We start from the raw sequence: 26,679 nt of genomic DNA on the forward strand, positions 1-26,679 counted from the left end.
TTATTATATGTACAAATACTATGCATACACAAATAATGGTGTTTTCATTGAGATGGAATTAACCCATGTAATTCTGTTGCTGAATCTAGATATGCTCTCTGTGAGTGGAGGCTGTGGAATCTTTGCTCTTTGAAGCAACATACAGTATTTTAATGGCTGTCTGGAGACTTGCTATAACAGTAATCATGTCTAAAAACAGCTTTGAGATGGAAACACCTTAAAGCTGGTCTAAACATCTGTCCAGATGCTCCAAACATCTGTTCAGGCATGAAGGAGAGATTCTTAGGGACTAATTATAATTACTTACAATAAATGAGAAGGTATCTATTTTGGTTTTGTTTTGATTGTTATTATTCATATCACATGGAAAAAACAATTCATGTCACTAATGAAAAGAATTACTCATGATAATCTTATAAAAAGAGTCACCATCTTTCTATGAAAAAAAATAATGAATTCAAGGTAAGTAGTAATGTTGTATCAGTCGGGGAAAAGGAGTTTTAGCGGATGAGAAAAATGTATAAAGTCACTGACAACAGACGTGTCCCTTCAATACAATGCTCCTTTCATTCTGTTTGCCCATTGCTCTTCCTGTTAAAATCATGTTTTTATTGCACTGGCTCAAATGGCCTTCTCTTTGGTTTATGGAACGCTGTACCCTCAATTGTAAGGTTCCGCAGTCTCCCCAATGCAGCTATCAAGTAACTCAAGTTGATGTTTTTATTTTCCTTGAGAAGGCTGTCGTGCCGGCTTAGAAACCTGACTGCCTTTTTCTAATGGACACACAACTTAGGCTTGTTCCGGTTTAGCACACATTTAACTTTTATGTGTGTCTGAACCTTGACCAAGTGGGTCATTTGAATTTGAAATTTTTTTTTTTAAATGGCGGCATTGTGCCTCGCCCCTCTTGGCATCGGTTGAGATGTTTGACTGTGGAAAACTTCTGCAGTGTGTTTCCTTGACTGGTGGTATGGTCTGCCCTATTTAGACCCCCAGGTTGGGCTCTGTGAATGAATTGGAAAATAAAGTGGTTTCGTCATTCTGAACGCCAGCACATTTAGGCCATTTCTGGTAAAAATGAAAAAGAATTTTTTTAACCTTCAATCATCTCATCATGGTATGACATTGAAATATCATGTCCATGATACATGTCATAATTATACAACATCTGACAGTCCTTTGTCATTACTTATTCCTCCTTTATGACATAAATGTTTGTGTTTATTCATGCTCATTTTATACTAGCATCTCTCATGGGCTACCTGCAGTAATTTATACACTGTTAAATTTCAGGCAGCTAATAGGGCATCAATATTATTTGGAGTGTGAACTCACCAATATAAAACATGTTGAGTGTGTAGTTATATCTACTCAATTTGTGGCCCTTACCTACAAACCACTTAAATGGAAGCCAGTGTCAGTATTTATTGCTGATTCTCTACCTGATTAATGCTTTTGGAGCCTTTAAGTAGTCTGAGCTGGCTGGCAGCATATCAAAGCAAATATTGGACCAAAGTCTTTTGTACTAAGAATGATTCCACAAATGTAGTCGTTAACATGAGTGTTATCATAACACTGAGGTTTTTCTAGGACACATCCTCATCACGTAGTCTTTAAACAGGACACCAAAATCACAAGATGAAGGTTTTTTTTAAAAAAAACTTGCAGAAGGAAGCTTCACTGAGAAAAGCGGACTAGCATGACCGCTACGTATCGGGAAAGAAAAAAGAACAGCGGGCTTGTGAAAGTAAAAATACATCCCTTCTTCAGCCTTGACACATGGTTTAGTTGTCTTCTTCCTTTCAGATGCATTATTTGGAGGATATCTGTGTTTTATGTGCCCACAGGCTTGCTGAATTTCCAAATATAGTTTCGAATAGTGACTTGAAACAATTTAGAGAACATTGGGTGTCATTGCTTTGGAATACAGCTTCTTTAAATTCGGTGAGGTGAGAGAGCCTATTTTGTTTGTAGTACAGCAACTTGGCATCATTTTGATATCAATACTTTTAATAGCAGGCCTAGATTTAGCCAGTTTGAATGAATGAGTTGTAGACAGTGCTTTGTATGTGTGGGTAACTTGTTATTGTTTTTGTTATGAGATCTTAATATACACTATCAGAGCAAAATGTACTCCAGGAGAGTTGAGTGAACATTGGACAGTATTTTAATTTTGATTTTAATTTTCACCTAGATGTGGGCGCAACATGAAATTTACAAGAAATAGGGGTGTCCTTACACCTGGTAATCTGCTGACCCCCTCAACAGGTTACAGAATTTAAATATGCTCAAGATTTATTTAAGTTAAAATGTATGATCAAGATATTGCAATGCATTAATAACAGCATATTTATTTAGACAGCATATTTACATAGTACACTCAATGTTTTACAAACCAGAGGGCAGCTGAGCTGAGCTCCCCAAAAAAGACCTGAGCCCACCAGTGTGCAATCGCAACCCTACCCCCCCCCCCAGTCCACAATTTCAGAGACTTAACCCCCCCCCCCCCACTCTTGAGCTGCCGTTGGAACAGCTGTCAGTCCGCCAACATATTGCAGACTGGCACCAGAGCGGTAAGGCTGAGGGGAGGCACTCAGCTGTTCAGAGAATGTGAAATAGTCAGCGGCTGCCACTATTGCCACTACGGGGTCATGTGCAGACTTTTGGAGGTGACACACCCCACTGGTGTCTCTGCAGTGACACACCCACTGTTGTCTCTTCAGTTCACCACCCACTGGTGTCTCTTTAGTGACTCACCCCACTGGTGTCTCTTCAGTGACACACCCCACAGGTGTCTCTTCAATTTGTAATAAAAAAACAAGTAGCTGACTTTTCTTTGTGGACAACCACCTGCCCTCTAATGAAAATCCAAAAGGTTTCACAAATAAGAATAAATAAATGTTTTAAAAATATAAGAAAAGTGCCAAGAGAGGGCACTTCGTGACCGCAGGCCAAAGAGGCGGAGGCTGGCACCTCCCCTCAGGCCTCTCTGTGCAGGTCGTGCCGCGTGCCGCTAGCTGTCCGCGGTGGCGGCCGCTGGCAGACGGTGGGCGGAGGAACAGCTGGCACTGGTGGCGGTCCAGTTGGCGCTCGGTTTCTCTGGAACTTTGCCAGCGGGGTTGTGGGGTATTGGGCACCTCGCACCTGTCATGCATTTCCAAACAAACCTGAAACTTGCAGAGAATTGACTGAGGTTCAGGGCTGACTCTAGCCATTGTGACACCCTAGGGTTGAGCGGTAGGGGGTAGGGGGGGAGGAATTGATTGTGGACTGGGGGGATTTTACTGACTATCATGAACACAATGCATTCAATTTTCACATTTTTCCCTTTATTTACTGCCCTCCCGTACGGGGGTTGCCCTAGGTGGCTGCTTATATCGCCTATGCCTACCAGACCTGGATCAAATATTTTTCTGTGCTCTACTGATCTTGCCTGGTGTAATTGAGCCAGCCAATATGACCAGAAGGCGGGGTTTGCACTTTTTTGAGAGTATTTTATTGGTTCCAATACACCAGACAAGATCAGTAAAATGTAGAAAAGTATTTGAATCCAAAACAAATATGTAATTCACCCAGGTCTGATGCCTACACCCAGCCCTGCTGCAGCTTGATAGTCAGCCACCATGCTTTACACCAATCACAGGGCAGCCTGCGTCTGCAGCCTTCACGCTCTGGAGTCCAAAAGCTTTATTCGCAAAATGAAGAGAGAGACAGCCTAAGACGGCGGCCCATATGGGTGCTTTGCAAAAGTGGGGATTTTGTATAAGCTTTTTAAAGGAACAGATTGCTCCAAAATCTGGTGCGAGAAATCTGTGGTGTAAAGTTTGCTTTGTTGAACCAACCAAGGATTAAGCAGTGAAGGAAACATCTGTGCTGTATGTCACCAGGAGGCACACATTCATTCTGAATTCAGTGATGAAGAAATAAAAAAGAATCGTTATACTATTTATTTATATTTATATTTTATATTATATTTTATTTTTATTAAATGTCAAGATTATATTTTACATTGGTAAAATGTATGAGGAACAGATTAGAATTGCAAATTAGTTGTGATGTCTGATGGCGATGGCCTCGAAGCAAATTTCATAGGAAGAGGTACGATTGCTGCTGGGTAAGATTTTTGTGATAAAGAATGATTGCTTTTTATAGCTAAAAGATGTGTTATAAAAAAAAAACACCTCCATTTTCAGAGGGCAAGAGGAATTCATCTTCTACTGTCATCTGGACAAGTGTTAAAGTTCAGTCCAGGCAAATTTAAGAAACATAGTAAAATGTAAAAGCTTTAAAAATTATGGGATTCTTTATTCATAGATAAATGATTAAAAAGGTCTCTGTGAGCAGAAAAAATCACTCTAAAGCCCTTTTTGTGTGTTGTTTTACCTCTGGTTCATTTTCCAGCATGTCCCACTGTTCTTTACAAAAAAGACCTTTTACTGTGAAAACCATTTCAGAGTTGATAATTTACCCCCCAAATTAAATGCACTCAATATAGTGTCTCTACATGCTCAGGATAGCCAGAAAACAAATTAAATTATCAGTTTATGGGCTGGTAAAATATTTTGGTTTCCACAAAGGCATAACTAAGTGGCAAAGATGATGACACAGTTCTTCAGGTACTGTGGAATTGTTAAAAGGTCTATAAAAATGACTCACTTCTCCTTCGGAAGGCAAGGCCCACTGAATGTGTGTGTACACCTGTGTACGTGTGTGCATGTGCGCATTGCACGTGTACGTACGCACGCTTGTGTGTGTGTGTATATAGCTATAGCATAGTGGGTAAGATTTGAGGCTTCTTATTTAGGGATGCAACTTTTACTTTGGACTAAGATAGTTCAGATTTGGGGATGGCAGTGTGGTTTAATTGTTTTTTACGAACTGAGCTTTCAGCTTTGACTTTGCAGGCTTGATTCCCATGTTGGGGGAATTGCCATTGTACAAGCAAGGTACTTAAGTTCTTATGACCACCAATGTCCAATTAAATTTGACGCTAGCATTTAATAATAATCATTTTAAACAGAGGGGGGAAAAGGGTTTAAACTGAATTACAGTATAGTATAATCACTGTATAAATGGATTGTAAAGAATGTAAGCTGTGCGTTAGAGCATCTGACAAATGCCAAATTTTAAAGTGCTTATGTGTGTCCGTGTTGGCGTTTGGGCAAAATGTGAATTTTTCACTAACAACAGAACCTTGTGATTCTTCAAGTGTGTCCTGTTTCCATGACGATGTTAGGTTTGTCACAACCGTCAGTCGTTCCAGTGGAGGGGCTGGAAAGAAACCATTAGAATCGCTCTTCCTCTTGTCTGCCTTCTCAGCATGAGCTTTTAATGAAGCATTAACCCCGGGGCGACACAAATACTAGCGCCCACTGGTGGCTACTCGCAGTACAGCAATGCTACATGTGCAAAGGAAGCAACTGGAGGCGACCTCAACCAATTAAAAGCCACGGTAGCCTAATCGTGCAATGTTCTGCTATGCGATACTGAGATAAACATTGTTAATACAATGAAAAAATGTCAGCTGAGTATGTTGCTTATGCGTGTTTCTTGTTGTGTACTACTGCCTGTCCCAGATTACCTGTCTTCTGCTTCTTCACTGTGGAGCAGATGTCTGGTAATTGAATTGATATTTGTCTTCCCGTGCTGTGAATGAAGTGTGTGTCATTTGAATCATAATCACTGCGTTTCTGTGACTCCTCATTCATCATTTAATAACATTCTCATTTTGGTTAGCTAACTAATTCATGTGCCAGAGTGGGAAAAAATGCACTAGCGGTACTTTGCACTTACGTTATTATTTTACTCAGGAGGTTATTTCCATACAGATGTAAATACAATGCGAATACTTCAGATGCACTGCCCTCCAAAAATACCAGGACCAGGACCAGTGATTTGACATTTTGACCAGAACTCAGAAGGTTAGAATGAAATCCTAAAATACAAGAAGGTTTATTTATTTGTAACACCCAGTCTCAGGGCTGTGCAACCATACAACAAATCTTTATGCTATTAGCAATGTGAAGCCATCCTCATAGAATTCCAGAACTAATTTAGACAGTGGGACTACTGGGTAGCTCATTCGGTTAAGGCACAGTTCCAGTGTGTGGACAGACCCCATGGTCTGGTATCTGTTAAGGCACTGTTCCAGTATGTGGATGGGCCTCATGGTCTGGTATCTGTTAAGGCTCTGTTCCAGTGTGTGGATGGGCCTCATGGTCTGGTGTCTGTTAAGGTTTGTTAAGTTGTGTGGATGGGCTCCATGGTCTGGTATCTGTTAAGGCTCTGTTCCAGTGTGTAGATGGGTCCTATGGTCTGGTATCTCTTAAGGCTCTGTTCCAGTGTGTGGATGGGCTCCATGGTCTGGTATCTGTTAAGGCACTGTTCCAGTGTGTGGATGGGCCCCATGGTCTATTTGGCTGACAGCCCTGCAGGCAGTGTAAAGCTGGCCTTAGCAGCACACAAGGAATGAGGAATTCAGTATGCTTAGTAGACCCTGTCTCTTCGTACAGCAGTGATCAGTTCCACCAGTTCATTTGTCTGCTTGCTCAAGCTGCACATGAAGAGTCTTCCTCAGACTCATGTCTGTTTGAGCTCAGAGTCCAGGGTTTCCCCCAGAAAAGTTGTTAGGCCCGGTGGCAAGTATCTTTTGACAGGGCCTGGCGTGGGCCGGCGACAGACTGGTGGCAGCATTAAGGTAGGGCCCTATATTTTCTGTGATAACAGAATCATGGACGGAATCGCGGAATTGAGAATTTAAAAAAGCTATAATACAGATTCCATAGGGCCCTACATTAAGTCAGTGCTAAAAGCTGACTGGAGATTTGAAAATATGACTACATAATGTGAATGTTGTTATAAATAAGTCATTTATTCAACACACATTTAAAAAAAATCAACAACTATTTACAGCATAGCAGAGTCTTATAAAGAATTTGACAACAATGTACAGTCTTGGAATGCTGTGTTTTCAACAACAACAAAAGAAATTAAATTAAAATAAAAAATATCAAAGTTTTTACACTGTACAAAAAACTTGTATTCAAGTCCTCATTGGCTGCTGAATCATACAACAAGCCTTGGAATGCTGGGCACATTTAAACATTTAAAAAACTGTCTAAGGTTTTTTGGCTTTTACAGTAGGCTACCTTTTCTCCTTGACATTATCCCTAAATGGCACAAAGGAAGTAGCCTGTGTTACTGACTGTTTGGCTAGCTAGCTAAGTTAGCTACATGACCACGTTGTCATAAATTTTTTCCCGACCGTGAAAACAGCCTGACTTGTTTACATTTCGAACAGATGTGGCTCCTGGGTAAATCTATCGTTGTTTCCGCAGCACTTTAGACACAAGCAATATCGAAAAAATCATGAAATTTCTTCTTACCATGAAGAGTGCCTGACCCTCAACCGTAGCGTTTTTTCCCCAAAGATGGTATTTCTAGATATAGCCTAATTTTGCCGCTGTGTTAACATATTTCTACGGTTGACGGGCCGCCGGGCTTGCAATACACTGGCGGAAACCCTGGACTCTTCCTCAGACTCATGTCTGTTTGAGCTCAGTGAATCTTCCTCAGAGTCATGTCTGTGAGCTCAGAGTCTTCCTCAGACTCATGTCTGTTTGAGCTCAGTGAATCTTCCTCAGACTCATGTCTGTTTGAGCTCAGTGAATCTTCCTCAGACTCATGTCTGTGAGCTCAGAGTCTTCCTCAGACTCATGTCTGTGAGCTCAGAGTCGTCCTCAGACTCATGTCTATTTGAGCTCAGTGAATCTTCCTCAGACTCATGTCTGTGAGCTCAGAGTCTTCCTCAGACTCATGTCTGTGAGCTCAGAGTCTTCCTCAGACTCATGTCTGTGAGCTCAGTGTCTTCCTCAGACTCATGTCTGTTTGAGCTCAGTGAATCTTCCTCAGACTCATGTCTGTGAGCTCAGAGTCTTCCTCAGACTCATGTCTGTGAGCTCAGAGTCTTCCTCAGACTCATGTCTGTGAGCTCAGTCTTCCTCAGACTCATGTCTGTTTGAGCTCAGTGAATCTTCCTCAGACTCATGTCTGTGAGCTCAGAGTCTTCCTCAGACTCATGTCTGTGAGCTCAGAGTCTTCCTCAGACTCATGTCTGTTTGAGCTCAGTGAATCTTCCTCAGACTCATGTCTGTGAGCTCAGAGTCTTCCTCAGACTCATGTCTGTGAGCTCAGTGTCTTCCTCAGACTCATGTCTGTTTGAGCTCAGTGAATCTTCCTCAGACTCATGTCTGTGAGCTCAGAGTCTTCCTCAGACTCATGTCTGTGAGCTCAGAGTCTTCCTCAGACTCATGTCTGTGAGCTCAGAGTCTTCCTCAGACTCATGTTCGTTTCAGCTCTGTGAGCTCAAACAGCTCTGTAGCTCTTCAGGACCAGGGCTGGGGACCCTAGCAGACCCTGCCGCTCTCCAGGACCAGGGCTGGGGACCCTAGCAGACCCTGCGGCTCTCCAGGACCAGGGCTGGGGACCCCAGTAGACCCTGTGGCTCCCCAGGAGCAAAGGTCCACATACAGTGCTGTGTAGAGTCACGCTAATCGAAGAAACTGAAAGTAGTGTGAGAAAAACTTGCTCTGCTTTTCATACTGTGACTACAACTGAAGAAGGCCAAACTTGTATTTTTGAAATTAAAATATCGCCTTCACTTTTGAAATGTACGCCAATGCTTTTCTGCCATGGTGAAAATATTTTCTACTCAGAATCTCCTTCTAAAATGAGAAACATTTTTTTTGAAATACTATAAATGCACATAGCTTATCGAAAATGGTATACAGAATATGCTCAGTGAAAACAGTTTCAGACTGATTCTTTGTACAGCCCCAAACATTTCTGAATTATTCTTAGTGAATTCATACTTATCACAATATCATGTGAAGTGCTCCAAGATTGCAGAATCTCGCCATATCTCAACCAAAGGCTAATTACTCTCTGAGTAATTGGACTTTGCTGAATTAATTCTGTCTATCATTTTGTTATATCAAATTCCTTTTCTAGTTATAACAAGAAATGTTGGTATGTCATTAAAATGAAAAAGGATGTCATTATAATGACAAAAGTTTCTCGTTATAACAAGATACTGAACAGAAAATATTTTTCCACCGTTGCAGAAATATGCTGCTGTAGAAATGTTTAAAAGTTTAATGATTTAAATGCCTAATTTGCTTTCTTTTGTAAAAATATTAAGCAGTGCATTCTGGGTATGGTGACCCAGGCCTGTGCGAGATCCACTTTTTTGGAAAGTATGGCATCTCCGTGGAGCTGTGGGAGGTGCTGTGGTGTCAGTAGTGAAAATGGAAGATCTCGCCGTGATCTCTCTTTGAGCTCGGGCTAAACTCAAAGTAAGCTCAATGTAAGCTCTGCACTAAAAAACCCAGATCTCCTCCGGCACTCTCACGCCAGCGCCGAAACCCGTGGTGTTTATTTATTTATTTATTTATTTATTTTATTTTACTTTTATTTGACCAGGAAATCCCTTGAGATTAACATCTCTTTTTTCGAGGGAGACCTGGCCAAGATAGCACACCATTACAAAGGTACAAAAATGATAAAAACAGAGCATGTTGAAAGCAGACAAGGAACAACAGATGCATAATACAAAATACAAAATCCAGCTTATGAATAACAATTGCGCTCTTCAGTTACACAGTTTTTTTTTTACCAGAGCTTTGAACTCTCCCAGAGAGACAAAACCATTAAGCTGCAGGGTGTTCTGAAGGTTATCACATGACCAGGGCGCAGAATAGGAGAAAGCTGTTCGACCAAGTTCCGAGCAAATCCTGGGTTACCTTTAGAGCAGCCATCTAGTGGAGCTAAAAATTATAACAGCTGGTGGTATGTGATAGGAGATTACACAGATATAAAGGGAGTTTACCCAGTATGGCTTTGTAAATAAAAACATACCAATGCTGCAGTCTCCTTAGGCTTGATGAAGACCAGGAAACCAAATCGTGAAGTATACAGTGATGTGTACGGGACAGTGAGCTGGAGTCGGTGTGGGCCTCATGCATATGCATCCATGCGTCTCCTTTGATGGAGAAAGCAGAAAAGGAGATCAGCTTGTCAGATCATGCTCTTGCCCTGGGATGGATGTCAGATTGTGAGCCGAATGCAGGCAGACCATTTTTTGCTGAAGGCACCGTAGAAGATAAGTGCCGTTTTGAAAGTCGCGTCTCTTCCACAGTGAATGTTTTTTTGGGGTTGAGATGTACGCATCCGTTTCACTGGAAATGCTTTGGAGGGCCACCTGTCACTGGCCAAAATATAAGGCTTTCAGGGAGAGTGGCTAACTTTATTTTGATGCTATATGTCCATGTATTTGTGAAAAATAACGTTTGGGAGAAAGTAATTTTTTTCTTCATTTGGCTCTGTACTGGAATTTTAGATTTGTAATCAAACAATTCACTTGTGGACTCAGCACAGCTGAGTCTTTCAGCTTTTCTGCTTTTATTAAAGGGTATTTTTATACATTACATTACATTACATTACATTATAGGCATTTAGCAGACGCTCTTATCCAGAGCGACGTACAACAAGTGCATAGGTTTCATGATGTAGAGGCGCAAAAGAAACACTAGAGTGAAGTAAGGATCGTAGTGCCAGAAGTGACCACATCGATCAGGACTCCAACCCTGTAGAGTAAGCTTGTTCAGCAAGCAAGAATCCTACCAAGTACAAACTAAGACTTGATTCACACCTAATCATACAAAAACAATCCTGCCAGATACACTAACATAATCAAATTATCCTAGCTAGATACAGTGAGCTGAACTATAGGCTAGAGAGGGGTGGGGAGAGGTGCAGCCTGAAGAGATGAGTCTTCAGTCTGCGTTTGAAAGTGGTGAGATTCTCTGCTGTTCTGACCGTCACGGGGAGGTCATTCCACCAGCGAGGGGCCAGGACAGACAGCAGACGGGAGCGGGAAGTGCAGACGCGAAGAGGGGGAGGTGCCAAGCGTCCAGAGGTGGCCGAACGGAGAGGTCTGGCTGGCGTGTAGGGTCTGATGATCCTCTGAATGTACCCTGGTGCTGACCCCTTAGCTGCCTGGTATGCAAGCACCAAGGACTTAAATTTGATGCGAGCCATAACAGGCAGCCAGTGGAGGTCAGTGAGCAGGGGGGTGACATGGGAATGTCTGGGGAGGTTGTAGACCAGACGCGCTGCAGCATTCTGGATGAGCTGCAGGGGTCTGATGGCGGATGCTGGCAGACCAGCCAGTAGCGCGTTGCAGTAGTCCAAGCGGGACAGGACCATCGCTTGAACCAGGAGCTGGGTTGCGTAGGTGGTGAGGAAGGGGCGGATTCTCCGGATGTTGTACAGGAAGAACCTGCACGTTCGACTCACCGCTGTGATGTTCTGGGAGAGAGATATACATTTTGGTTTCACCATATAGAAATTACGGCACTTTTTATAAATAGTTCCCCCCTATTTCAGGGCACCATAATGTTTGGGAAAAATGGCTTCACAGGTGTTTCTGATTAGTCATGTGTGTTCAGTCGCTTCCTTACTGCAGGTATAAGAGAGCTTGCAGTATTTAGTCTTGATTCCAGGCTTTTGATTACCTTTGGAATCTGTTATTGGTGTTTGGCATCATGGGGACCAGAGTTGTGCCAATGAAAATCAAGGAAGCCGTGAGGCTGAGAAATAATAAAAAGTCAGAGACGAAGGCCAAGCCATACGCTCGCCAAAATGCTGTAGCATTAAGATTTCCCTTCACTGGAAATAAGGGGCCTAGCCCAAATCATGAACCAAACCACTCTTCTGAGACTAACTCTGCCGGAGGTGAGACCTATACGTCTGTCTAGCTTAAGGTATCAGTGGATTTTAAATTGCCCCAATCACATTTGCTTTGATGACTGTGATATCAAAGGAGGCCAGGCCACATTCTCAGAAACAATATAATACTGTGTCAAATTCTGTATTTTCCTCTCTAAGGCCATAATCTAAGCATTATATATCTGTCAATATATAGGCTCCATATAGACAATTTTTCAGCATGTCTTACAAATATATATTAAAAAAACATGTTTTGTTTCTTTATAACATTACACATGCTGTGTGGTTTTTTTCCCCCCTGTTAGGAGTGTTGGCGAATAGGCCTGCACTCGAGAAAGCCAAACAAAAACTCAGCAATTCGGGGGAATAATAAAGGGAAAGGCTTTTTCCTTGTCGATCGCCTATTGAAATCACTGATGTGCAATGGTGAAAATAGGTACATCACATTACCCATATTCTCCTGCAATGCTAATCCCGTACAGACAGGGCTAGGTCGGTGCACCTATTGGGTGTTGGCCATACATGGTTATAAATCGCGTTGTTTACCATCACAAAAACCTTTTGATTCGAGACGAGAGACCTGCGATCATATTGAACATGTCTGATTTCATTGGAACAAGTCGAGACGAGGAAAAGTCTGTCAGAAACTCGGTCGGAGCCGTCTTAATGCAACCTCACACTCATGGTGACTCCTGAGGGGGGGCACACAGTGACTGGGGTAGCACTGGCAAGATTTCACTATGACTCTTAAGACTGTGAATTCAGTGAAGATTTCATCAAGTGTAAGGCCATATGCACACTCACTGGCCACTCTGTTAGGTATATTACTCCTGCTTGTTAATGCAAATAGCTTGCTCCTCCAAACAGCAAATCTTGTGACTGCAACCCAATATATAAAGCCTGCACGAATCCATTGCTCCATCCTAGCTTTTGTCAATGGCATAGGCTGGTAATGGTGTGGGGAGTGTTTTTTCTTGCCGCACATCAGCTCCCTTAATAATTGCGCACCACAGCGTAAATACAGTTAGCATTGTTGCAGACCATGTGCATCCCTTTATGGCCACAGCCTGCCCCATTTTCAAATGGATACTTCCAGAAGGATAATGTGCCATATCACAAAGCACGCCTCATCTCAAGCTGGTTCCACAAACAATGGCAGCCACTTACTCCAATGGGCCTGCACAGTCGCCAGATCTACATCAAATAAGAGTAGCTTTGGGACAAGGCGGAACGGGAGATTCACAGCATGAATGTGTGGTTAAAAAAAAAACGTCAGCACCAAAATCCCTAAGGAATGTTTCCGTCTCCTTGTTGAATTCATGGCACGAGGAATTGTCGCTGTTCTAGAGGCAAAAGGGGGTCCTTCGGCAGTACTAGACAGACGTAGCTGATTAAGTGTCCACTGAGTGTACGTACTCTAGATCTTGTCAGGGATATGATACGATTTACGCTGCACCTCTGACCAGTAAGACAACATGCAGCCGGTGCTCTCGTGGACACTTTTTCGAAGGGCTGGTTTCACCAGCGGGTGTTTGCTGCCACCTATTGGCTGCAAAGTCACATACACCAAGAACAAGACTAGGTGAACATTTTGTTCCCGGCATTACCTCAGGATGTGAAGTGTTTGTTTCTTTTAACTGCGAAACACAGTTTTAAAGAGTTCAGCAATCAACAAGATTAGCTTTTTGAGATAAAATTTGCATGCATTGATAGGCCAAATTCAAGAGCAGCTGTTGATTAAAAAAACGGGCCTTTGTGGAAACATGCAGCTCAGCTGGACCAGCCCAATCCAGCACAATATTCTTGTTTTCCAGCATTATACTTAGCACAGTAAAATACCAGCCCAGCAAAGGTCTGTGCATGTTGTTCCTGTACATTACATAGTATTGCAGGACTATGATCAGTAGTATTTTTTAAGTTGTTGTATTCTCATGACACCATAGTAAAATTAAGCATGGCCTCTCCCTGCTTAAATGAAGATTTCTGTCTATGGGTGATAACTGCTATGTTCGTATTTCAGGATTGATGGGGTAAAATTTTAGTTTAGTGTCCCTGACAGAGTGGCACATCTTCCTTGGAGAAAGCAATACGACTGCATTCAATTCTCCTGGCTGAACATTACATTACATTACAGGCATCTAGCAGATGGTCTTATCCAGAATGACTTACACAACTTTTTTCATAGCATTTACATTGCATCCATCTATACAGCTGGATATTTACTGAAGCAATCCAGGTGAAGTGCCTTGCTCAAGGGTATGATGGCAGCGTCCTAGCGGGGGACTCGAACATGCAACCTTTAGGACACAAGACCAACTCCTTACCCGTTATACTACACTCTTTAGTTCAGTCATACGTCACGTTGTGCAGAGTGGGGAAAAGTCATGGTTCAGAACCCACAGCGGACTTCCCCCTCCAGTTGCCGTGGCGCCTAAGGGTGCTCATCTAGGTGGGACTGCCAGTTTCATCGGCTAAATTATGGGCTGCTGTTATGGGCCTGTTGTTATGGGGAACCGATCCAGCGATGCAGAGCACTGCGCAGAGTGGTATATATTTCCGCCCAGTTGGGGAAATCTTATTAGTTACAGCATCCATGTCACAAATTACTAAACTCCAAAACCTCAATGTCCTTGAAAAATTTTTTATGCATTCAAAATGTCAAACCATCCGCAAACGCTGATTATGTGTTCGATCGGGCCGGCTTAACTTGTGATTGACTGAGATTAAAGAATGGCAGTTGTTATTGATGGAAAACAGATCATGGCGAGGATGGTGAGGAACACGGCTGGAGTGGTCTGTCCACGCTACACACTCATGTTCTTTTTCAGTCCCTCTCATTGGTTCTCGTTCCATGGCAGTGAATAGCCTTTGAATAGCTAATTGTTTGTGTGTGGGAAAGGCGACGTGTCATCAAGGACACGCCCGGCTTTTCCAGGAAGCGGGGTGACGCGTCCGAGCCCTTCTGACATTTTGTAGCGCAGTCACGCGGCTTTCGCTGGCCTGAAGAGGAGGTGTCGGGAACTCCGCGGCATTTCAGGGGGGGCCTTGTGTGCGACCCCTGAATCCCGGATGGGGGAGGCCTCTTGGGGGGTGTTGATCTCTGCTGAATGTGGGAAAAGTGAGCGGTCAGTGTGTGTGTGTGTGTTTATGTATGTGTATGTGTGTGTGTGTGCATGTGTGTGTGTGTGTATGTAAATGTGTGGTGTGTGTGTGCGTGCGTGCGTATGTGTGTGTACATGTGTGTGTGTGTGTATGCGTGTGCGTGTGCGTGTGTGTGTGCATGTGTGTGTGTGTGATGCTTGTGTGTGTGTGTGTGTATGTATGCGTGTGTTTGTGTGTGTGCGTGTGTATGCGTGTGTGTGTGTGTGTGCATGTGTGCGTGTGTGTGCGTATGCGTGTGTGTGTGTGATGCATGCGTGTGTGTGTGTGTGTGTGTGTATGTGTGTACATGTGTGTATATGCGTGTGCGTGTGTGTATGTATGTGTGTGTGTGCATGTGTGCGTGTGTGTGTGTGTATGTGTGTACGTGAGTGTGTGTGTGTATGCGTGTGCGTGTGTGTGTGTGTGTATGTGTGTAGTGAGTGTGTGTGTGTATGCGTGTGCGTGTGTGTATGCGTGTGTGCGCGTGCGTGTGTGCGTGTATGTATGCGCGCGTGTGCGTGTGTGTGTATGCGTGTGCATGTGTGTATGTATGTGTGTGTGTGCATGTGTGCGTGCGTGTATGTATGTGTGTGTGTGTGTGCTTATGTGTATGCATATGTGTGCGTGTGTGTGTGTGTGCGCGTGCGTGCGTGCATGCGTGTATGTATGTATGTGTGTGCGTGTGTGTGTGTGCTTGCATGTGTGTATGTGTGTGTGTGTGTGCGTATGTATGTGTGTGTGTGTGTGTGTACAGATTGCAGGGGATACAGAGAGATTTACTGAATATAGGGTCGAAGCCACAATGATTTACTTCAGATATTTCTGGGAGGACTCTTCTCTGAGGGAGGAAAGGGTATTTTGAGGACAGGGCTAAATTAAGCTCCAAAGAGCAGACACTATTTCTTTGCTACCAGAGACTGACTGTAAAAAAAAAAACTCTCCACTCATATACGCATTTCCAATAATCCTATATTATTCAACGGTATACACTGTGTGATAGAATCATCCTCTGGTTGTCATTTTAATTGGACATTTAAGAGCAAATAAAACAAGACCAGGTTAAAACCTAGTATATGGCTGGACCGAACCGGCCGACGTCACAGACATGCGCGGTGTAACTTTATCACTCACTCAGTCAGTCAGTCAGTGACAGACATTCGCATTTGTAAGGCTGGCCCCGCTGTTGCGGTGCAGCCAATTAAATGTGTTGAGCATCTGATTTCTGCACGTTACCAAGTATGCGGATTCTTTCTTCTGTTCTCTGAACGCCATTTTTCCCTCCTTGGTGTGATTTTATTTATTTATTTTATTTTGAAAACGACTGAATTGTTATTCTCGGGGCGTCCTGATAATTTTGTTCCGCTGTCACTCCCGGCTTTGAAAAGGGCAGCTTTTTGTTTTTTCAGCTCTGGGTTTGTGTGAAATCGCAGAAAATGAAATTAGAAAGCAAGGCCTTTAAATCTGCTTCTCATTTTGTGAGTTTCTGTTGCGTGCCATTCATTGACTGCACATTTACATTCAGGCCCTTGCATATACAGTATGTTCTGTGTTTATTCAGTCTCTGAGATAAAGATGAAATTCTTCAAAAGAGAAGGTGCGGAACAGGATGAGAGGATGTGCCTTTCCTGGGTTTCTCACATTCATCCAACCAAAGCAGAAACCACGGCATTTTCATGCGCTAGGCATTTTTAGAAGAATGGAACAGGTTCAGCACATTCAACGCGGTGATGAAACTGGACAGCAATGCTCATTATTGATCAGATTTGTTCAAACTGCTGTAAGCTCAAACTCTGACGTTAGACAGGAAGCCATTATACGATGACTTCCTGTCTGAGTCTAACGCTTTGCTGATTGAAAAACAAAACCGAAGCAGGAATCGCAATAGACGCCTGTCTCTAAATCGTTTAGTGTGGAAGATTGACCCCAGATTCCAAAGCTCTACCATGTTCATGTACAGTGAGCTGCCAGCTTGCTCTTTGTACAGTACGCTGATCTATATCTAACTGTATGCGCTGAGGTGGCACATCTCTGGCACACGAATCTCAGATCCAGCAGGTCCGTTGGTCCTCTGCTCATTACCCCTGGCCTTAATTTTTTAATTGCACTAGCACATGCTTCACGGTTATGAACCAGTGGTAATGAGTTAATGGCTAAAGGCTTGCTTCGGCGACGGTATCTCAGGGGCGTGGCCAGCCGTGTGTTAATCCCGCCTCTCTTCATGATGCTGCCCATTCACCCGTATGGACCCCTAATGCATAGATTACAGCCTGAACAAACTGGCTGACAGCTTATGTGGACTTTGCGAGACTGCACATCAATGATATTGCCAAATAAAACAATTAACAATCACACAAAAGACACATCATTAATACAATGGAATAAAAAATGTGCGTGTGCATTGGGAGGTGGTGGCTACAGACAACCTGCAAGTTGTATGATAAGTAAAAGAGACAGTAATAAAAAGAAAAACTAATAGCAATACCTTCTTGTTTTTCTTCTCTTTCACCCCGTCTCTCTCCCTCTTCTTCTAATACTTTCCCCTTCTCTCTCTCTTGTTGTTGTGTGTTGTGTAGTTTTTGCTTTAGAGCACTGATGCTGTCCTCTGTCTGTTAAATAGATATTGCTCTGATTAGTATTGAGTATAAATCCAAGGAAGTTATACTTATCTTATACAATACATTTGTTAGACCACACTTGGAGTATTGTGTGCAGTTCTGGGAACCATAATACAAGAAAGATACAGAGGCTCTGGAAATCGTTCAAAGAAGAAGAGCAACAAAACCGATTCCTGGTATGAAAGATTAAAGCGTTGAGGAAAGACTTAAGATGCTTAACCTCTTCAAGCTTAGTAAAAGGAGACTTGAGGGTGATTTGATTGAGGCTTTTAAATTCATAACGTTGATTAACAAAGTGAACTACAAGAGATTCTTCAGGTTGAGTTCTGTTAATAGAACGAGGGGACATAAATGGAAATTAACAAAAGGTAGGTTCCATACAGACATTAGTAAGAATTTTTTCACACAGAGAGTAGTCAATGTGTGGAATAGCCTGCCAGGTCACGGAGCAGAGGCAGAAACTCTGGGGACTTTCAAGACTAGGCTTGATACAGTGTTAGATACTATCTAGTCCGTAGGTAATCAGAGCACTAATTTAGTTAGTAAAATGGCGAGCATTGTTGGGCTGAATAGCCTGGTCTTGTCATTATATTATGATAGTGATTATGATATATTATGATCTCTCCCAGTGCACCTTCTTTTCAAAGAGAAAGGAGAGATAAACTGTATATACTGCATATCAGAGAATACCCCATCATTCTCTCCACCTCTCCCATTCTTCCTCACTCTCACTCTCTCTCTCTATCTCTCACCCCCCTCCCCTCCCTAACAAGGGAGAAAGGTTAGATTCTGGCTCCTGTAAAGCAGGGCCAATGTGGGGCTCTAGGGGGATATATCTTACCTCCCTGCCCTCGATGACTCCATCCTTACTGTGGGTGTGCAGTACTTGCAGAGGGGGGAGGGACAGCAGTCAGCCTGTGTAACCTAACACAGCCTCGAACTGAGGGGGGGAGGGGGGTGGCGTGGGGCAGGGGTGCTCAGAGGGAGACGGAAGGACACAACTCCAGCCTCTCCTCCGCAACCGCGTTCTTCAGCACTCCTCTTCCTCATGTGTCTGGTAAAGCGTCTCTCCTCCAGCTGCCAGGGTATACAACTTTCCTTCCAGCTGCTTTCTACAAAGCTGACAAACTGTGCAGGACACACAGACGTTTGGACCAGAATGTGAATTTTTCTGCCTGAGAGTTCAAAAGGTTTATCTTTTTACTTTGTTTTTCAGGAATGGATTACGATCTGTTTTTTTCAGTTGCTTTGTAAGTTTTCTGAAAATATTTTACTTGTGGAAAGTTAATAGAATTGTCTTTTTTTTAACTTCAGATCAAGGACCGGATAAACTTTTTCTTAGTTTTTGTTTTGTGGCAGGTTTACAGAAGCAGAAATGCGAGCAAATTGGGTGCTTTTAGTCAGGATTTAGTCTTCCTGGATAATAATATTCATTTGTCAGAAGGATTTGCACTGGAAAATTCAGGCTTTTCTGTTTTCTTTTCCTGTCTCTTGTGCCCTTCGCAAAACCTTCTGTGGTTATTTTTACTGAGGTTTCCGGACATCCTACCCGCTATCGACTCAGTCAGGATTTGAGTTTTTAGCACTGTCATCAGCTCTGTGTCAAAGGAGTTTTCAATCTGACACGTGGACCCGAGAATTCATTTGATTTGGACACCATGTTGTAAGCCTTACTACCTCAACCGCAAAAGGAAAGGACTTGTACCCAGCGTGAGGAAACCGAAGACAGAACTCCAAGAGCCACATTGCTCCACCCAGCTCCACCCGGAGGCGATTCTGAGAGGCAGCAGCACCTGCACCCGAGCCACTGGCGGAACCATGCCCGTCCGGATCACCTGCACCATCTCCTTCTCCACCGACGACGAGCCCAACGGCGGCGCCTGCGGCGACGGGTTCGAGGACCGCTACAGGCGGGTCCTCAGGGCGGGCGGCGCCAAAGACGGGTCGCCCGCGGAGGACGGCTGCGACGAGCTGGACGCGTACGACGAGGACGAGGACGAGGGCGGCGGCGGCGGCGACGTGCCCGACCTGGCGACCTTCGCCTCGGGGTGCTCGCTCCACGGGGCCAACCACGTCTTCGTGGAGGGGACCAAGTTCGGCGTGCGGCAGGGGCTGTGGGCCATCGTCTTCCTGCTGGCGCTCTCCATGTTCCTCCTGCAGGTGGGGGACCGCGTCGTCTACTACCTGCAGTACGACCACGTCACCCTGCTGGACGAGAAGGTGGCCAAGCAGATGGACTTCCCCGCCGTCACCTTCTGCAACTACAACACCTTCCGCCAGTCGCAGCTCAGCTACAGCGACCTGCTGTTCATGGGGCCCCTGCTGGGGTACGAGGAAGACATGGCCCCCGGCATCACCCTGGCCCCGGAGCCCGACCGCCGCGGGCGCCCCTTCAGCGTGGACGAGTTCTTCAACCGGACCAGGCACCGCCTGGAGGACATGCTGCTGGAGTGCGATTTCCGGGGCCAGGACTGCGGCACTGAGAACTTCCTGGAGGTGAGCGGGGCCCCTGGTCTAATGCTGCTATTTTTTAAATCAAACTTTTTTTTATTCTGAGGCCTGTAATACAATGTTCAAACGACACAAATAACCCCACTGCCTTTGTACTGGAGGGCAAATAAAATAAAATAATACTGCCTTTGTACTGGAGGGCAAATAAAATAAAATAATACAATGTGTATTTAAAGTAATTAAAAATGTAGCGTTCGACGTTTGAGTTAGTCTCGTCACAAAATCTTGTGGCGAAATTATGAGATGTTTACATTCCATGCACTGAACGTGAGTCTCGGGCCCCAGCTTGGTCACGTGACATGCCTCCGTTCGAAACGTTTTAAGGGGCTTGATAAGAAGGACATGACGTTGGGCATGTCCAAATGCACAGCAGTTTGACTAACTGAGCATCACCTTTTAGATCCCACCTGGGTCAAATACACGTTTGAAATACTTGAGCTCTTAACGGGTACCCATTGTGAGCTGGTATACTTTGCCAACTTCTGCTCTAAAATATGAAAATGTATTTGGTATGCCATTTTTGCTGTTTTTTTTAAAAAATAAAGTCATGAGCTATGGCTATAGAACTGCATCCTTGATAGATGCTGGTTTTACTGGGACCTGGTATGGGATAAAATCAAAAAAGGGGTATGTGGGGTCGATGGCCTAGGCAATGGGTTGGCCGGGGTGGGCCACAGCCGTGTAAATAGTGTGTTGTCCCAGCCATTTACCTCGCCTGACCCACCACACCCAACTGTAAACGTCCACCTTCTATGTTCTATGCAGGCCCAACTACATGAATACTTTTGTCTGCGTTGCTGATGTGGTTGTTTAGCAAAGAGAATAATTGGTTGGGAAAAAGCAGCAAACACACACATACCCTACTTTAGTTTCAAGTCAACTTCAGAAAACAATCCAGGGAATCCTTAAGAATTAATGAAACATGTGACTCACCTAGAACATACAAGCATACAGAGTTTTTTTATGAATTATGGTAGAAGTAAGTAGATGTTTTTAATTAATCTGAAGTATTATGGCTGTCCAGAGAGATTAATTACTCCAGATACAGTCACCGTGGGCAATTCTTTCACTTTTTCTCTGCCATTTCACTTTTGATAATTTCATTATTGGGCTCACAGGGAGAGATTGTTCTTCTAATGCATTTTTTATGGTCTGACTGTGGAGAGACTTGGAGGGATGATATCCATTCATTCCCTAGATCTTACTGCTATTTCTGTTTGGAAATGGCCTGAACAGAGAGAGTTTCAGTCCTATGCACAAAAATGCTACAGTAACCAGGCAGCTCTACTTGGGGTATGACCAGAATGCAAATTTCCATATGGACTTTTTGCCACAAAGTGTATTGACCCCCATGAAATTTGCTCAGTATTCCAAATTGGAACAGAGAACACACTCCTGACTGACAAATAGATCCAGCTCCTGTGGTCCTGAAAATAACACAATGTCCAAAAAGGCTGTTATCTAGTGCAGTGTTTCCTCCTTTCTGTATCACAACATCAGGGGTGCTAATTATAATGTAGTTTGCTGCTAAGGAAAACACTGATTGCTGCCTTTGAAATAGCCTGTCCAAGATTGCCGTGTCGCTGATTATGAGCAGGCAATGTTTGATCAATCTTGACACACAGCTACCAGTCAGCAAGTCTTGAGATTAGTTGTCTTCTAACGTCTTTGTTACCGTGACATCCGAGTGAGGACAGGAAATGCAGGTGGCGCAGCATACAAATTGTAATGCCTTCTCATGAGCTACGACACAGTGCGCTTATAGTTTTATACATACTTTGTGTATGCGTGTCACACTGTACAATGAGAATGCAGGTTAGGCCAGTCACTTCAAATTCAAAACCTTGGTGATACCTTATGGGGAAGCTAAAGGGGACAGCTCTGTTATTTTGTCAAAAGATCATCAGAGCCTGCACACCTAGCCGTCCCCTCCATTCTGCTTCCTCTGGGCATCGGGCTCCTCCCCTACTGCGTGCCCGCACTTCCTGGGGACCTCTCCTGTCTGTTCTGCCCCCCGGTGGTGGAGTGAGCTTCCCAATGTGCCCAGAGCAAGCAGAAACCCTGCCCATCTTCTGATGCAGGCTAATGACTCACCTCTTCAGATAGTATGGCTCCCCTGGCTCCTTCTGAAAGTCTTTCTTTCCTTCCTTCCTTTTCCCCTTCCTTTCTATGTATTTCCTTTTTTAATAACATTATAGGTATAGGTGTATAATGATTTGATACACATGTAATCGTACGTATTTGTTATGTAATGGTTATTTTTCTAGTTCGGCACTTCGTTTTGTTACAAATCACGTACCGTAGTTTGTTCGGTTTACACTACTTGGTGGTTGGAAATTGGCCTCTGTGCCTTCTTGTTGAAAGTGCATTTTTGAATGCTTGAGAGTAACACTGATGTTCTCCATGACTGTATGTCACTCTGGTTCAGAGCTCCTGCTAAGTAACTGTAATATAATGTAATGGCAGTAGTGGTTTGGCAACGTTGGCAGCAGGTGCGCAACCAGACATATCTGTCGGGGGGTGCTAATAGTGTTACAGTGATGACGCCATTTTGTAGGACAACCCAGAAGTTTGGTGTTTTCCAATGTTTTTCTCCCATAGGGATTTAGATTTCTCAGTTTTAGGTTTCACGTTTTGTTCTATGACATAGCCTAAATTACACCCTTTAACATAACAACTTGTTACCAACATACTTTTTTAAAGCCTGTGTCAGCTTGGGATACCCATGATTGAGATATTAAATAGTGTAATTTAGGCTATGTTGTGGGGAAAAAAAACGTCAACTCTCTTAAGCTTATATTCACCTCAGACCTTATTTTCTGCAGAAATCGAAATCCCTACAAGAAAGAAGCATTGGTGATCTGCCATTTCTTCGTGAAGGGGAACTGACATTATGTCACCACACGTCCAGCTGCCGAAGCAAATCACTAATGCTATTTTTATTAGCGAAATACAGCACATGCGTCACCGCATCACACAATCACGTCACGTTGAGGGACGAATGCGTTCGGGGCAGCTGGAGTCCGACAGCCCCAACGCTGGGTTTGCTGCTGGCTGGCAGAACGTTTCGGGCTGGGAGGGAGCTTTAAGTGAGGTTGTGTTGTGGCACATAAATGGATCAACTGCTCGAAACTTAAATGCACACTCAGGAGGTTCCGGGTTTTTTCCCCACACTGTCATACTGATGTTACAACTCTGGCCAACTCTGCTCTGTTCTTTATGTGTGTGGTTTGTTAACAGATGTTTGGGCTATGGGTTAATGTGGTATATTAGAATGAGTATACTTAATTCATAATATGATTTATGGTATAATATGGTATATTAGAGTAGGTGGGCATTATGAGTTAATATGTTCTCTTAAAGTAAGTTTGAGTTATGATATAATGCTTTAGAATAAGTTTGGTCTATATGGTATAATATGGTATATTACAGTAAGTCTCGGTTTTATGGTAGTAAGAGGAGCTGTAAAGGTTACTTAGACCCTTACCTCAGCTAATCAATAAAGGCTCCTAGATGGGACAGCAGATAAGAGGCTCAGCTTTCAGTCTCGGGACCGAACATGACCCCCCCCCCCCCCCCACACCTCCCACTTCCTACCTCCATTAGGGTTGAGGTCCGATTTCACCAAATCCCACGCCTCCATTGTACCCGTATCACGTTTCTCCCATCTGCCTTCTCCCCAGTGCAACTCGAGGAACAGTCTTGGCCTCTTTGCGTTTGCTAAGACGCACAGAGAATCGGATTTTAAATGGAAATGCCAGGCTGCGATATTTGATCAAATGCTGTTTCCGTTAAGGAGCGTATTGCAGGGTTTTTTTCTTTTTTTTCTTTTAATAAAAACAGAATATTTGCCCCTTCTACATGACAATATAAAAAAACTGAATTAAATAAATTAATTTTGCATGCAACTAGAGCAGACACAGTGCAAGCATATTAGCTGAGTGAGCACGCCCCCCTTAAATGTTCGATTTTTCACTACACTGGCTATGATGTAAACCAAGGTGAACATTGTCAAAGGCATTGTAATTGCAAAAATGGGGGGACCTGCATATCCCGCGTCAATCTGTTTCTGGTTCAGGCGTCAATTGGACATATCGACTGCTTTATTGGATACAAGACCAAGGATGCGTAACTATGTGCTTGTTCACATAGGATCTGCGTTGAACATTATCCGCCTGCTGGCTCAAGCACTGCAAGCTAAGTAGTTAGCGAATGTAAGTGAACGTTTTGATAGCTACTCACTCAGCTATCAAGCTACTGAGATAGCCAGCGTCTCCAGGCAGGATCTGCACCAATTCTGGCCCCGCAGTTCTAACTTCGTTCAGCTACAAATTGCGACATTTCCACGATATGAATTTAATCAAATTTAATGTGGCTTTACCATTTGGGGAAGTTCACAGCTAGCTAGCTGCTAGCTTTCCAGTTCCATGTAAAGGACGACTGACATTCATTTTCAACTGTAACATATTGTCGTGTATTGGAAAATATATTTAGGGCAGGTTTCACAGACACAGATTAAGCTTAGTCTTGGACTAAACTGAGTGTTGTATGGGACATTTTCATTCAAAATTGAATTTAGTCTAGAACTAGGCTTAATCTACGTCCGTGAAACCTGCCCTTAGTGTATTACATGAATGACATTATATATGTCAGCATATGGTGAATTCTTGTTGTGTGAGGGAGGACAACGTCCTGCACCTCAGATTTAGCCTCACGTGTTATTCCATCATGTGCACTGGCCTGCTCAATGAAATGATTGTGTAAGCACACTGAAATCAAAGGCTGTGTCGACAGTTCTGCAGTTCATTTCACCAGACTTCTGTCCGAGGTATAAACTTTTATAACAGGTCGTAGTAATTTTGCCATTTGTGTTGGTCTGAAATGGTTCTGTGTTGGGAAGTCAGTATTGTAAATTCTTTTGCTTACCTTAGGGGTATTTATGTTAATGTTATAAATAGCTATATTGTTGTTTATAATAAGCCCTATTCCACAGTGAATTAATTTCAAGATGAAGGAATGCCATTGCTAAAAGTGAATTAGATCATGAATGGATAAATTAGAAAATAGATATGTCTGATTATTACATTATATGATTATAATATTGATTATAAAAAAGCAAATTCTGAATCCATCTAAATGTTCAGCTTCTGCAGATAGAGTTCTTATAAATCAGCAAACATTTTTGTGCTATCGCACTCACACACAAACACATACGCACAAACACACACACACATAAACACACACACACACGCATACACACACATAAACTCACAAACGCAAAAGGAAGGGGCATTTTGCCCTTGATGACGGGCTGTGAGCTGAGCCAGTTCTGTGTTGTTTAATTAAAGCTGCCGCAGAATTAGGTGGAGCTGACTGCAGCATGAGACATTAAAAATTTACGAGCAGTTTGAGCCTGCCTCCTCTCCCCTCTCCCCAAACTCCTAACCACCCCCACTTACTCCAGTGATCCACAAACTCCTTCCATGGTCCAAGCACATCTACAAACACATGCGGTTGGGCAATGGTCTAGGAGAGAGGTGTGGTATCCTCAGAGTTAACCATGGGCTTGCATAGGGTTATTGAATGTAACAACAGATAAATTGTAGGTAAATCTTGAGGGCAACTGTAACTATATTGAGGATCACTCTTGAGAGAGACCAATCATAACTGTATTGAGAATCAACCTAAAGAACAACCATAGATACACTGTTGCTTTACCTTGAAGGCAACTGTCGACATATTGTGGATCAACCTACAGCTCAACCATTGACATATCGTGGTGGTATCTCCCTCCTAAATTTATGGGATTGATTTATGGGAAGGGGCGTGGTTTCCTGTTAGGCCTTATTTCCTCAGATGCTTAGTTCTGCGTTGACACAACAGACTGAAACGGTGCTACGGCAACCTAAAATGCCAAGAATGCAGTAGATCTTTCCTAGCAGCGAGCAGTAAGGTGTTTTGTTCATGTGCTTTATAATGCTCCGCAGGAGAGCCTGATCCTCCGCCTGCCCCTTAGCTCAAAGAGGGCGGCGGTCTGTCTCTCCTGCAACGCCGCTAGATGTTTCAGGGCTTTTCCCCAGCGCCGATTCCATCACCCTCCCTCCTGCTTGTTCTTCCAGCTTGTTCTTGCCTCCTCTCTCCCCCCGTACGGGGCCACCACTGTGATGAGTTCTCCAGTCCTTCTCCCCACAAACCACGCAATCCGTCGTTCTTAGACGCACAAAGGCTTCATTGTGCACGCGATGCCAAAAACACGGAAACACAAACAAAACGAAACACGCACGATAAGGAGGGGGATTAAACGGCACGTTGCTCCCGCGTGCGCGTCTCTCAATCTGGCGCCCCAGTCTCACTGCAGGCAGGGCATTTAAAGAATTAGCCATTAGCTGTAATCGTAAACGGCTGTGGCTGTAGGGCCAGCTAAAAAGCTCCCTCTCCACCTGCAGATGGCGCCCTAACCACACCACCCCTCCACATATCCCCACCGCCCGACTCAGGCCGGGGAGCCGTCCGGCCGCCAGCCAACCCCCCCCCCCCCCAAGCGGGAGAGGAAGTCAACCACCACCATCCGAGCCCCCCGGCCTATGGATCACCTTGAACTTATATCGTTGTAATGCCAGATACC

At 43.7% G+C, this 26,679-nt stretch overlaps 1 protein-coding gene across 5 annotated transcripts in view; it reads left to right on the forward strand.

The window, feature by feature from the left end:
* Positions 1 to 26,679, forward strand: part of LOC135237794 (acid-sensing ion channel 1B) — a 178,278-nt gene that overhangs the window by 99,941 nt on the left and 51,658 nt on the right. For 2 of the 5 annotated variants that reach the window (XM_064305252.1, XM_064305251.1), the window contains exon 1: positions 18,553 to 20,039. The exons of 2 other annotated variants lie outside the window; for them this stretch is intronic. In XM_064305252.1, coding sequence (XP_064161322.1) covers positions 19,362 to 20,039 — 678 coding nt within the window. In that variant the 5' untranslated portion in view covers positions 18,553 to 19,361. Of the gene's footprint in view, positions 1 to 18,552; positions 20,040 to 26,679 lie in introns of those variants that run through there. One more of the 5 variants, XM_064305249.1, reaches the window with a different exon arrangement.

Source organism: Anguilla rostrata, chromosome 13 (assembly GCF_018555375.3).
Source record: "Anguilla rostrata isolate EN2019 chromosome 13, ASM1855537v3, whole genome shotgun sequence".
Taxonomy (NCBI): Eukaryota; Metazoa; Chordata; class Actinopteri; order Anguilliformes; family Anguillidae; genus Anguilla; species Anguilla rostrata.